General features: G+C 44.4%; 1 protein-coding gene across 2 annotated transcripts in view; it reads right to left on the reverse strand.

Annotated features, from left to right (window-relative positions):
- LOC137424447 (heterogeneous nuclear ribonucleoprotein A/B) overlaps window positions 1-12266 on the reverse strand; it is a 67799-nt gene that overhangs the window by 21497 nt on the left and 34036 nt on the right. For both annotated transcript variants that reach the window (XR_010983928.2, XM_068111915.2), the window contains exons 4-6: window positions 5690-5821; window positions 1618-1750; window positions 1285-1443 (exon numbers count right to left, since the gene is read on the reverse strand). Coding sequence is in view for 1 of the 2 variants with exons in the window: in XM_068111915.2 (XP_067968016.1) it covers window positions 1285-1443; window positions 1618-1750; window positions 5690-5821 (424 nt within the window). In the remaining variant the exon portion in view is untranslated. The remainder of the gene's footprint in view (window positions 1-1284; window positions 1444-1617; window positions 1751-5689; window positions 5822-12266) is intronic.

The raw sequence follows: 12266 nt of genomic DNA on the forward strand, positions 1-12266 counted from the left end.
TCCTTCTCACTCCCATCCTTCCTCAAAATGACCATGCTGTTGGTATGTAAAATGTATGCAAGCCTCGATTATCCAATCCACTTCTCTGGACAGCCAATGGAAGTAGTGCAGTCCCTGGAACCGATATTGGCCTCATTATCTGCCATAACCTTTTGTGGGGCGATCATATCACCAAACAGGCAAAGACCCATCACCATCTGGATATTATTTGTACAACTAAGGAATTCCTGAGCTGCATCAAGCTCAAACTGTTCAGAGGCAGACCGTCACTCGACCACCGGTGGAAAGTTGGTGGACTCTATTTTATACAGGCCTTCATCTCGCCTTGCTCTTGTTGCCCTCAGAGCCACTATTGGTCATATGTGTGCGTCCATAAAAACTCATCTGCTTACCCTCCCAAAGACCAGGCTGGATGCCCACTTGCATTCATTGGTCCCCCTTATTCTCCCAATTGTAGAATTGTCACCATGTGTATGCTTTCTCGTCTTCCTCACTTCAATCTTTGAAATACGCTGGCAATCACTTCCTCATGTGCTCACACAAAACGATTCTTTCCCATTCCTCTCCTCCATTATTCTGACTTTCCTCATTGTATGTCCATAGCACTCCCCCACCCCCCCCCCCCCCCCCATATCGTTTGTGAACCTGCTGCTCTTTGTCATTCAGCTCCTCCAAGCAGCTTCAATCCTTGTATAAACCAAATCCTGTAACGAAGCCAAAGCACAAGGTGTGTTGTGCTCTCATCGCAGGCAAACAGGTGGCACCTGTTTTTCACAGCCTAACTTTCTACGCTCTCAACCCTCCTACACTTCCAAGCTCCTCCAAGACACACATTCATTTTACAGTAAACCCATCCGAGCTAAATTTCCGAATTCCAGGCTTAGTTCCTATTTCCGCCCATTTGTGAAACAACTTCAGAGAGATTATCCCTTGAAGGCAAAGTGCAATTGAATTGAGCAAACAGTGCACCACCATTCCACCCCAAACATCTTTTCGGCCAAAAAAACCCAACCATATTCAACATAATCCTCTTTGCAGGTTATTGGGCTTTGTCCCTATTCGTTCATTCCCTCACTTGTGTCAAACCGTCCCCACGGTCAATACTTTGCCCACCTACCCAACGTCCTCGCTTTTCCACGATCAGAGATTTTGCATCGGAAAAATGCAAATTAAAAAAAATGAAAAAGGCTCTGCTTTGTTTTGACCAAGTCAGTTACAAAATGTGCAAATAAACTCAATTATCGACACAATTACACCAGGTCTGAACAGAAATCCTCAACATACCACTATAGTCTGGGTAATTTGGGTAGTTCCCGTAGCCGTAGTACGAGTAGTCATATGGAGTACTAGCGTACCCCCCATAGCTGCCGTAGCCTCCTCCATAGTTGCCATAGCCACTGTAACCCTGGTTGTAGTAACCAGAATTCCAACCTTGCGGTGTAGCTGGAACACAACAGAACAAATGTGGATTGTAAGCAAAGACAAAAAACAACAAAATGAATTTTAAAAAAGGCCAAACATGTAAAAATTGGGAGGGGTAAAAGAAGAGTGATGTAATAAAGAGATCAACACGTACATCTGAAAACCACAACAAAAAGGGAAATGAGAACCACTTACTTTCACCACCTCCAACACTTCCACTACCTCCTCCTCTGCCTCTTCCTCTTCCCCCTCCCCCTCCTCCTCCTCCTCCTCGTCCCCATGTCTGGTTCTGATACACTTCTTTGGGCTGGGCAAGTTTTATCTCGCACTGCAGGCACATGCAAATAAACACAGTACTGCAAACACAAAGTCCGTACAAGGGTGAATGAATATAAAAATCAAATGTTTCAGAATCGACCACCTTCAATTAAGAGTGGACACCACCTCCAAGGTATCATAAGGCCAACCGAAAACCACGTGGTGGACCGTTTATGCCAGCCAGCAAAAACCCAGGAGCGAGCAGGATAGTCCAGATGTGTAAGCACGCTCGCCTCTAAGCTATCTAGCCTTGGTTAGAGAATACCGATCCAGCCATAAACTGCCATCCTGATGTTTTGCAATCACGGGATATATCAATGTGTGTGCCCATCCCATGGATGGACAACTGGGCATCATATCTACCAGCATTAATTAGTGGGTGTTAAAGATCCCACAGTACCCTCAAAAAGTCAGTGAGCTATGCTGAACAAATTACAGGTTCCTGCTCCAACCTACAGGTTTTAATTGCACCACCACCTGTATTGTACACCACCTGTATTGTACATCAATTGGACTACCACCTGTTGGTTATGGATATGGTTCAATTGTACTCCACCCTGCAGGTCTTCAAACAAGCAGGTTACCACCGTCTCATGTCATTCCCCCACATCCCGACCAACCAATCTTTTCCACCCCCATTCACATAAACGAACTTAACCCCTTTACTTTCAGATTTTCATGTTCCCTCTCCCTCAACTATTGAACTATTTTCTTGTTCATTAATTCTATCCATCTGTGGCCACACTATCCCACTCTCATTCCATGTATTTGTTCACCCCTTCACCTCTCTTTCATGACCAATCTTTGTGTGTGTGTGTGCATGTGCGTGTGTGCATGCGCGCGTGCGCGTATGTATATAATCAGTTATTATGTGATTTCATACCATCAGTGGTGAACCGCCAACCCGGTGTGTACCCCGGTTTAGAATAGGTACACCGTATCCCTGCGTGTCGTAAGAGGCGACTAAAAGGGTTGGCGTCAGAAAGGGCATCCGGCCATAAAAACATTGCCTCAAAAAGAGAACCATGACAATTACAACTACAGATGGGCAGGGTACAACCCGAAGTACCCCATGGGGGAGCCCACTCCCTCTCGTCAAAATTCAAGGTGGGGAACCCGATCAAAGCAACGGTGGAAATCACTCCATTTATGATGATGAAACGTCTGATGCCCGATGTGGAGATCGGTTTCTGAGGTTTGGGACATGGAATGTAGGGACAATGACAGGGAGATCAGAAGTGGTGGAAGTATTGGTCAGAAGAGTGGACATATGTTGTGTGCAAGAGACGAGATGGAAGGGAAGTGGTGTGAGAATGGTGAAGGGTAGGCAGGGACAGAAATACAAGTTTGTGTGGCAAGGGTGCCCAGAGGGCGTGAATGGTGTTGGTGTCCTGTTTTCTGAGGAGTGTGTAGACAGTGTGGTGAGTGTGACCAGAGTGAGTGAAAGGTTGATGATGGTGAAAATGATGATTGGAAAGCTCTTGGCGAACGTCATCTCGAGATATGCTCCGCAGGTTGGTCGGAGCGATGAAGAGAAGGACAAGTTCTGGTGTGCGATGGAGAAGCTGATGGAAAACGTGAAAGATGAGGAAGTTGTTGTGGAAGAGGAGACCTAAATGGACATGTGGGAAGGAGTATGGACGGTTTTGAGGGAGTTCATGGGGGTTACGGATATGGTGTGAGAAATGGAGAAGGTGAAAGGATTTTGGAGTTTGCTGATTTGTTATACTCAGTTCCAGATAGAGGATAATAAGCTTGTTACATACACGACAGGTGGGTCGACGACAACCGTTGACTACCTGCTCAGGCCTGCGGATTTCACGGAAACGATCGTTACCGGTAGCGTGTCGGTAACGTGATAGCAAAAACACAGAACCAAAAGTACGTTTCCCATCGCAGAAATGCAGTGTAAGGCAAAAAGATGTAGTATTTACCTTCACGTGTTATTTTCAGCTCACTATTTTAGAAGTTGAGTTTTATTTCCAACAAAATTAGGCCGGCAAAGCAGATAGCATGTAGTTTCCCACATTCAGGTTCGCGATATGACTTCCGCTTTGACGGACATGCACATCGTTCTAAATCAGACTTCCTTTTCAAAATGGCATCCATTGCCAAGTGAAAATCCCCCGAAAATGTCGCCTTAAAACATTACAAAAATGGTCATTCAGCGACGATTTTGAAGCGGCTTGCGATGGGGAAGGCTTGGTCACATTGCTTCACTGCAAAGTATGTGCCACTCATTACACAGACAGCGTGTCGGTAACGTGAGAGCAAAAACACGGAACCTAAAGTACGCTTCCCATCGGTTCCCATAAACCTAAATCACGGGACCGAAAAACGGTTCCCGATGAGATCTGAAATCCCCAGGCCTGCTACCGGTGCGTAGGCGAGATAGGGGGCACCTCTGGGACACAAAGGTGATCCCGGGGGAGGAGGCTGTTTCACAGCACCACTTGGTTGTCTGCGACATAAGGGTGAAAGGTGCGAGCTGAGCGACGAGGGTGAAGTACCAACCGAGAATGAAGGTGTGGAGGTTGAAAGAGGTGACAGTAAGGGATGCATTAAAAAGAGAGGCTGAGTAGGGTCGAGGATGATGTGGTTGAGCTTGAAAGTGGTTGGATGTCAATGAAAGATAGTCTGTTGGGAGCCGTTGGTGAGGTATGTGGATGGACAAAAGGACCACTGAGGCACTCGGAAACATGGTGGTGGGATGATGAAGTTGGAAAGAGGATTGAGGAGAAGAGGAAGTTCAAGGAGTGGCAGAAGGTGAAGGGTACGGGAGCAGAAACAGCAGAGCATGGAAGTTATAAGGCAGCCAGGAAAGAGGTAGTAAAGGCGCAGGAGGCATGTAGGAAAATGTTCGGAGAACGCTTGGATTCAGAAGAGGGTCAGAAAGCAGTATTCAGGATTGCAAAGCAGAAAGCGAAAGAGAGGTGTGATGTGATGGGGGTGAGTTGCTTGAAGGATGAAGTGGGACAAATCGTTGTCGACCCAGATGGAATTAAAGGAAGATGGAAAAGATATATGGAAATGCTGTTGAATACAGAGTATGAATGGGATGGCAGCATAGAGAGTAACCCAGTTTTCGGACCGGCAGAGAAGATAACTGTAAAGGAAGTTGAGGAAGCGATAAAAGCAATGAAGAGTAGAAAAGCCAGAGGGCCGACGGGAGTTGTGGGAGATATGTTGAAGGCAGCGGGAAATTGGGGTGTGAAGAGAATGACAGAGATCTGTAATCTGGTGGTGAAAGAAGGCCGCATTACAGTGGATTGGTAACTGAGTACCCTCGTCCCTCTATACAAGGGGAAAGGTGACCCTCTAGACTCTAGAGTGTGGCTCGTATCGAGTGATAAAGTTATTGGAGCATGGAATGAAGGTATTGGAAAGGGTGTTGGAGTCAGGAAGGGCATCCGGCCATAAAAACATTGCCCCAAAAAGGGAACCATGAGGTCATGGGGCCCGCAAGGCTAACCCACGCTCTAGCGGGGAAAATGGCCTTAAAACGATCATTCATTCATTCATTCATTCACAGCTGTACTCTGGTGTGTGTAGTTGCTCTCATTGAAGAGTACAATCGTCTCCCGACAAGGGGTGAACTGCAAACCCAGTATCTGCTTCAAGTTGTGACAGAACATCGCAAAAGGTTTCCTGATTGCAGGAAATCGACGCTTATCGGGCAACAATGAGTGGCTGGCAACCATGAGTCACTGTGCAACTCCGAAAACTTGATGTATTCAAAACATATTTCACAAGCAGAAGTTTTACCCAATACCAAAAGAAATTAAAGGTTGGAAGTAAGGCAATTCAAATTTATTTTTTTGGCCTTATGTCACTAAGAACCATATGAAGTAGTCAAAGTAAAGAGCATTTGATGCAGTTTTGGAAAGGATTGCTACAACGGTCAGTCGCCACTATTTGGAGCACTCCACCTCTTCGACAAAGCACGTACCTTGCTGCCAGCTATCTCATGAAATTTCCTCTCCATGGCGCTCCTCACAGCTGCCTCTTCCTGGAAGGTGACGAAGCAAAAACCACGACGCTTGGTCGACTTTGTATCCACTGGCAGTTCAATTGCCTCCACCTACAAAAAATAAAGGCATAATAATTATGACAAACCGACATTTTCAATTTGATATTCATAATAAAATACTATCAAGGGTAACTTGATTTGCTGGAGTTTGATCTTGCAAGCACACATGACTGCTGGCAGCATTACGGCTCAGGAGTGTGACTGTGCTGCCAATACAGAACCCCCTCTAAGCGAGAGAAAGTAGTTCGAGAATTTTCCCAGGGTGAGAGCGATAACGAGGATACTCTTCATTGAAAGACACCATGGGATATCTTTTTCATGTCTACCAACTAATACAAGCAGATAAGGTTTCCCAGCTTACCACCCAACTGAGGGATGGTTCATCTGGTGATGAAACGCACCGATCAGACAGCTTTCAGTCAGGCCGAGAATCAAACAACTAAAAACTAAGTGTTCTCCCTCTGCAACATCCTTTCAGGAGAGTCGTTGGAGTACATACATTTTACTCAAGTGGATCTTTCAATGAAAATTTGAAATTAAACTCGGCTCTTGCTCATCACATTCAGGATACACAGGAAGGACCTATTCAGCTTAAAGAAGGAGTATTGTGGGTATTTACAAGGATAAGTGAAGAATCTGTCCTTCCAGACAGGATACTTCCCCCGTTCCAACAGAAATGGCATATTTCAGGACTTGTAATACGACCCCCTCTCAGTGGGAGCGAGCTATGCCATACATATTTACATACAATTGGGGTCATGCCCCTACTGTAAAACCTCAGGGAGAATGATGTTTATTTGACCAGGTAAAACTTTTGAATGCACACCGACCTCATACTATTCCCAAGCTGGTGTATGTCAACAAGGAACACCCACACCCTTAGGGAGCAGCGGGTGGGGCGCATTATTGGGCCAAAAGGTAGTAATAACCCCTCCCTCCGGCAGGTCAGTAAACCACAATCACGAGTGAAAAATCGCAAATCAACCCATCCTCATGGGGAGGATTACTATAAAGTACTTATCCTTCATGTGGAAATAACTCGTGCTTTTCGCCATCGATTAATTTTGACTAAAGTCAAGTCTAGGGACTAAATATTCCTGGTTGGACTCGTGAAAACACAAACAGTAATAGCATTTCACGAGCGGAGGAACTTGCACACCAGGAAACAATTTCAAAACAAAAACCGCAAAAGATAATTTACCGCAAACAATAAGTACTTTACAGTATTCTGTGCCCGTGACCAAACAATTTGTACCCCAAGCAAGTATGCAAAATTTGATTTGGCCAAGCCGTTCAAGTCGACAAGGGAACAGATGACAAACACAGATATGCTTTGTTTTAATACACGTAAATCCTGCCACTTCTGCTGCGTATGTCATATTGTAAATGAGCATACATCGACATCGTAATCAAAATTAATTTGGTTTAAAATGCGATGTCCCATTAACCCAGTTTTCACAATATAACACGACCTGTTTTATTTGTCCTCAATTCACTGTTTATTTATTACTATTATTGTTTGTTTATTCTTTATTTACTGTATACAAGCCGTTTCATTTACAATTTAAATTTACTCTTATCCGCGTTTGTGTCACCCTGATGGCAAAATACACCGCCCAGGGATGCCATGGTGGATTGTCGGTGCGGAGACTTGAGGAAATTGCATTTGGGACTTCCAAATAGAATCTACTTTGACTGGGCTCTCCAGAGATTGTTAAACGGTTGTATTCAGTGCCAGCAACAGAGATTGAGATTTTATTTTTAGCGAGTAATTATTCATGATTATTAGTAATTATTTTTTAGCTCTCATGGAAGAGCTAAAACAGAACGGACCAGGAAGCAACATAACAAAAGGACCAGCAGAAAGGAGGGAAATTCCGGCAGTAGGGCCGAGGAAAACGGAGACGGGCCAATCAGGTGGAAAGGGGGTCGTGCGTTAGACCATTACAACTTTCAACAATGCAGCAAAAAAAGGTTTCTGCCCAATCCACCACTTCGTCAACGAAAACAGTTAACTCGTTCAAGGAGCAGTTTGATGAACAAGGTTAGGCTGGACTCGATGGATTTTATCACCGCGGGTTGCACAGCATTCGTTTCAGTGGCGACGCTGCGTGCGCGACGACCAGACAGCCCTTGAATTCCCTGAGCTGTTTAGCACCTGTGTTACAGTATTTCTTAAATATGTTTACCATCTGTATTATTGGCACAATTGGACACCTCCATAAAAAGCCCCAAACAAATACCCCAAAAAGAGAGGGTTTGCATTCGATATAACTTTGTCTTTTCTTGTGACAACGATTATTATTCAAAGAAAGATGTGGGGATGGTTTCACATGATCATTTCTTGTGATCATCCCTCCCTTGTTTACATACTTTTTGAAGTAACATCCAAAACTACCTTTGTTTCCATACCCACCCCTCTGATCACTTGCTATTCATTACACCGTGCTCGCGAAGCGAAAAGCGGGGTTAAGCATTCAGTTACGTACATACGTGCGTGTGTGTCTGCATTTTAAAAATTCATTTTCTCGACAACCGTTGGTCCGATTGACACGAAATTTTACCAGAGGAGCGCCTCCGCCTGTAGAATTTTGTATTCATAATTATGACGTCATAGGTCAAGTGGTACAGGCACCATCTTTGAAAAATCGAAAAAAAGTTGCACCTCAATATCTCCGAAACCGCTTCAAGGAAAAAAAATTGAAACATGGCTCATTGTCAAGTACTCCGCTTGGGGAATAAGATATGTTAATGATGTCATCGGCACATTAATTATGACGTCATAATTCGATAAACACAACTCTCGATTCAATCAGTATGAATTTTTTTTCTCTGCAATTCTTGGTCTGATTGACACGAAATTTTCACCATAGGAGGGCCTCCTGTATATTTTTTATTATGACGTCATAGGTCGTGGTACAGGCACCATCTTGGAAAAACCAAACGCCTCCATATCTCTGAAATCACTCAATGGAAAAAATTGCGACCTGGCTCATTGTCAACGACTCCCCATGGGGAATAAGATAGGTTAATGGTGTCATAACTCAACATATGCATTATGTTTGCCACTCTGTCAAAGCGCCTTTGGGCTTCTGGAAAAGCGCTATACAAAATAAATGAATTATTATTATTATTAATAAAACACTGATCCATCCGATCATTATGATTATTATTATTATTTTTCAGCAACTGTTGGTCTGATGCACATTTTCACCATAAGAGAGCCTCCTCCTTTAGAATATTTTAATGATAATCATGACGTCAAAGGTCATGTGTTACAGACGCCATCTTGGAGAAAAACGTTACACCTCTATCTCCAAAACCACTCTGGAAAAAATTGAAACGTGGCTCATTGTAAATCCTATTTTAAAGAACTCCATATGGGGAATAGGTGTTAACGATGACGTCATTGGTGCCATAATTATGACGTCATAATTCGACAGACAACGCTTAGTCTGATCTGTTTGAAATTTATTGAGCATGATCTTTGCAACAATTATATTAGAGAATATAAATTTATGATGTCATCACTCAAGTGGTCTCGCAGCCATATTGGATCAAAGAAAAAAAATATGTTCAAAAACAGAAGAGTTGGCTCACACCAAGTTGACTGCGCAGGGATATATTCTATGAATAACATCTAGTTTCCAAAAGAAATGCAGCTTTACATACTTTTCATGGAATCCTTTAAAGCTATTAAAATTACAACAGCAAAGGATGCTGCACCAAGTACAACTCTGTCAGATGGTTTCAGTCATTGCCAATGAGAGGCAGCTTGGAAATATGCCGTCTGGAGATAATCATTAGTTTATCTGGAATTGCAATTCCAGATAAGGTATTGCCATTGTGTCTGTCCTTCCATCAACTATTTCGACTTCTCCGGCCAAACCGGCTGAAATTTGGCAGCAAGGTTCCGCTCCTTACTCGTAACGGGGATTGCAAAGCTCGTTGCTGTCATGGGAGAAAATCATGCGAGTGGGGAGAAAATCATGCGAGTGGGGAGAAAAAGGAAGGGGAGAAAATGGGCGGAAGCTTATGTCAGTGTTCTCTTTCTCTCCTCACCCCGAGCCCCTTCTATCTGAAACCCGCCGCCCAACACTCCCCGCCTAGATCCACCCACCCCCTTCGCTCTCGACAGAAACATCGTGGGAGACACAAAGCACGGAAAGAGCAGAGGGTGCAAGGACCACAAAGGAGGCGGAAGACATCGACTGCGATTGCGAAGTGAAAGACCCATCGACCAGGGTGTCAACAAGTCACCTAAGCCCAGTCTCAAGTGTTTGAAGTTTTATTTCAACAACACAAAGGACAAACTGGGAAGAAGTTGAACACTTGCTCATTGTGTCGTGACGATTTTGCACACTTGTCCACATTGAGACAAAATTTGTGAAGAATCAGCACAAGCGTTGTAAGGATTTTGTGGTTAACAGCATCAAGTCAAAAGGATCAAATGGAGGTGAATACATCAAGTTGTGGGAGGACCCCGTTCCACCTGCTGAAACCTGCGAATAAACATAACAACCAACGGGGAAAGCCGTACAAGTGTTCCGTGTGTTCTAAGGTTTTTAGTCGTCCATCATCCTTAAATATACACAAACTAATTCACTCGGGAGAGAAACCGTACAGGTGTGCTGTGTGTTCTGAAGATTTTCGTCATTCATCAAATTTAAATACACACAAACGAATTCACATGGGAGAGAAGCCGTACAGGTGTTCCGTGTGTTCTGAAGATTTTTGTCATTTATCAAATTTAAATACACACAAACGAATTCACACGGGAGAGAAACCGAACAGGTGTGCTGTGTGTTCTCAGGATTTTCGTCATTCATCAAATTTAAATATACACAAACGAATTCGCACGGGAGAGAAACCGTACAGGTGTGCTGTGTGTTCTAAGGTTTTTAATCAGTTATCAAATTTAAATAGACACAAACGAATTCACACGGGGGAGAATCCGTACAAGTGTGCTGTGTGTTCTGAAGATTTTCGACATTTATCAAATTTAAATGAACACAAACGAATTCACATGGGAGAAACCGTACAGGTGTGCTGTGTGTTCTGAAGATTTTCATCGTTCATCAATTAAAAAAACAATGGGGGAAGATACCCCAGTGTGTACCCTGGATAAGAATAGGTACGCCGTATCCCTGCGTGTCGTAAGAGACGACTAAGAGGGTTGGCGTCAGGAAGGGCATCCGGCCATAAAAACATTGCCTCAAAAAGAGAACCATGACAATTACAACTACATGTGGGCAGGGTACAGCCCGAAGTGGAGATCGGTTTCTGAGGTTTAGGACATGGAATGTAGGGAAAATGACAGGGAGATCAGGAGAAGTGGTGGAAGTATTGGTCAGAAGAAGAGTGGACATATGTTATGTGCAAGAGACGAGATGGAAGGGAAGTGGTGTGAGAATGGTGAAGGGTAGGCAGGGACAGAAATACAAGTTTGTGTGGCAAGGGTGCCTGGAGGGCGTGAATGGTGTTGGTGTCCTGTTTTCTGAGGAGTTTGTAGACAGTGTGGTGAGTGCGACTAGAGTGAGTGATAGGTTGATGATGGTGAAAATGATGATTGGAAAGCTCTTGGTGAACGTCATCTCGGGATATGCTCCGCAGGTTGGTCGAAGCGATGAAGAGAAGGACAAGTTCTGGTGTGCGATAGAGAAGCTGGAGGAAAACGTGAAAGATGAGGAAGTTGTTGTGGTAGGAGGAGACCTAAATGGACATGTGGGAAGGAGTATGGATGGTTTTGACGGAGTTCATGGGGGTTACGGATATGGTGTGAGAAATGGAGAAGGTGAAAGGATTTTGGAGTTTGCTGATGGAGCTGATTTGTAATACTCAGTTCCAGAAAGAGGATAATAAGCTTGTTACATACACGTCAGGTGGGTCGACGACAACCGTTGACTACCTGATGGTGCGTAGGCGAGATAGGGGGCACCTCCGGGACACAAAGGTGATCCCGGGGGAGGAGGCTGTTTCACAGCACCACTTGGTTGTCTGCAACGTAAGGGTGAAAGGTGTGAGGAGAGCTCGGCGGGTGAAGTACCAACCGAGAATGAAGGTGTGGAGGTTGAAAGAGGTGACAGTAAGGGAGGCATTAAAAGAGAGGCTGAGTAGGGTCGAGGATGATGTGGTTGAGCTTGAAAGTGGTTGGATGTCAATGAAAGCTACTCTGTTGGGAGCCGTTGGTGAGGTATGTGGATGGACAAAAGTACCACCGAGGCACTCGGAAACATGATGGTTGGATGATTAAGTTGGAAAGAGGATTGACGAGAAGAGGAAGAAGTTCAAGGAGTGGCCAGAACGCGAAGGGTATGGGAGCAGAAACAGCAGAGCATGAAGGTTATAAGGCAGCAAGGAAGGCTGCAAAGAAAGAGGTAGCAAAGGCGCAGGAGGCATGTAGGAAAATGTTCGGAGAACGCTTGGATTCGGAAGAGGGTCAGAAAGCAGTATTCAGGATTGCAAAGCAGATAGCGAAAGAGAGGTGTGACGTGAT

This window comes from Myxine glutinosa, chromosome 4 (assembly GCF_964187855.1).
Source record: "Myxine glutinosa chromosome 4, kmMyxGlut1.1, whole genome shotgun sequence".
Lineage (NCBI taxonomy): Eukaryota > Metazoa > Chordata > Myxini > Myxiniformes > Myxinidae > Myxine > Myxine glutinosa.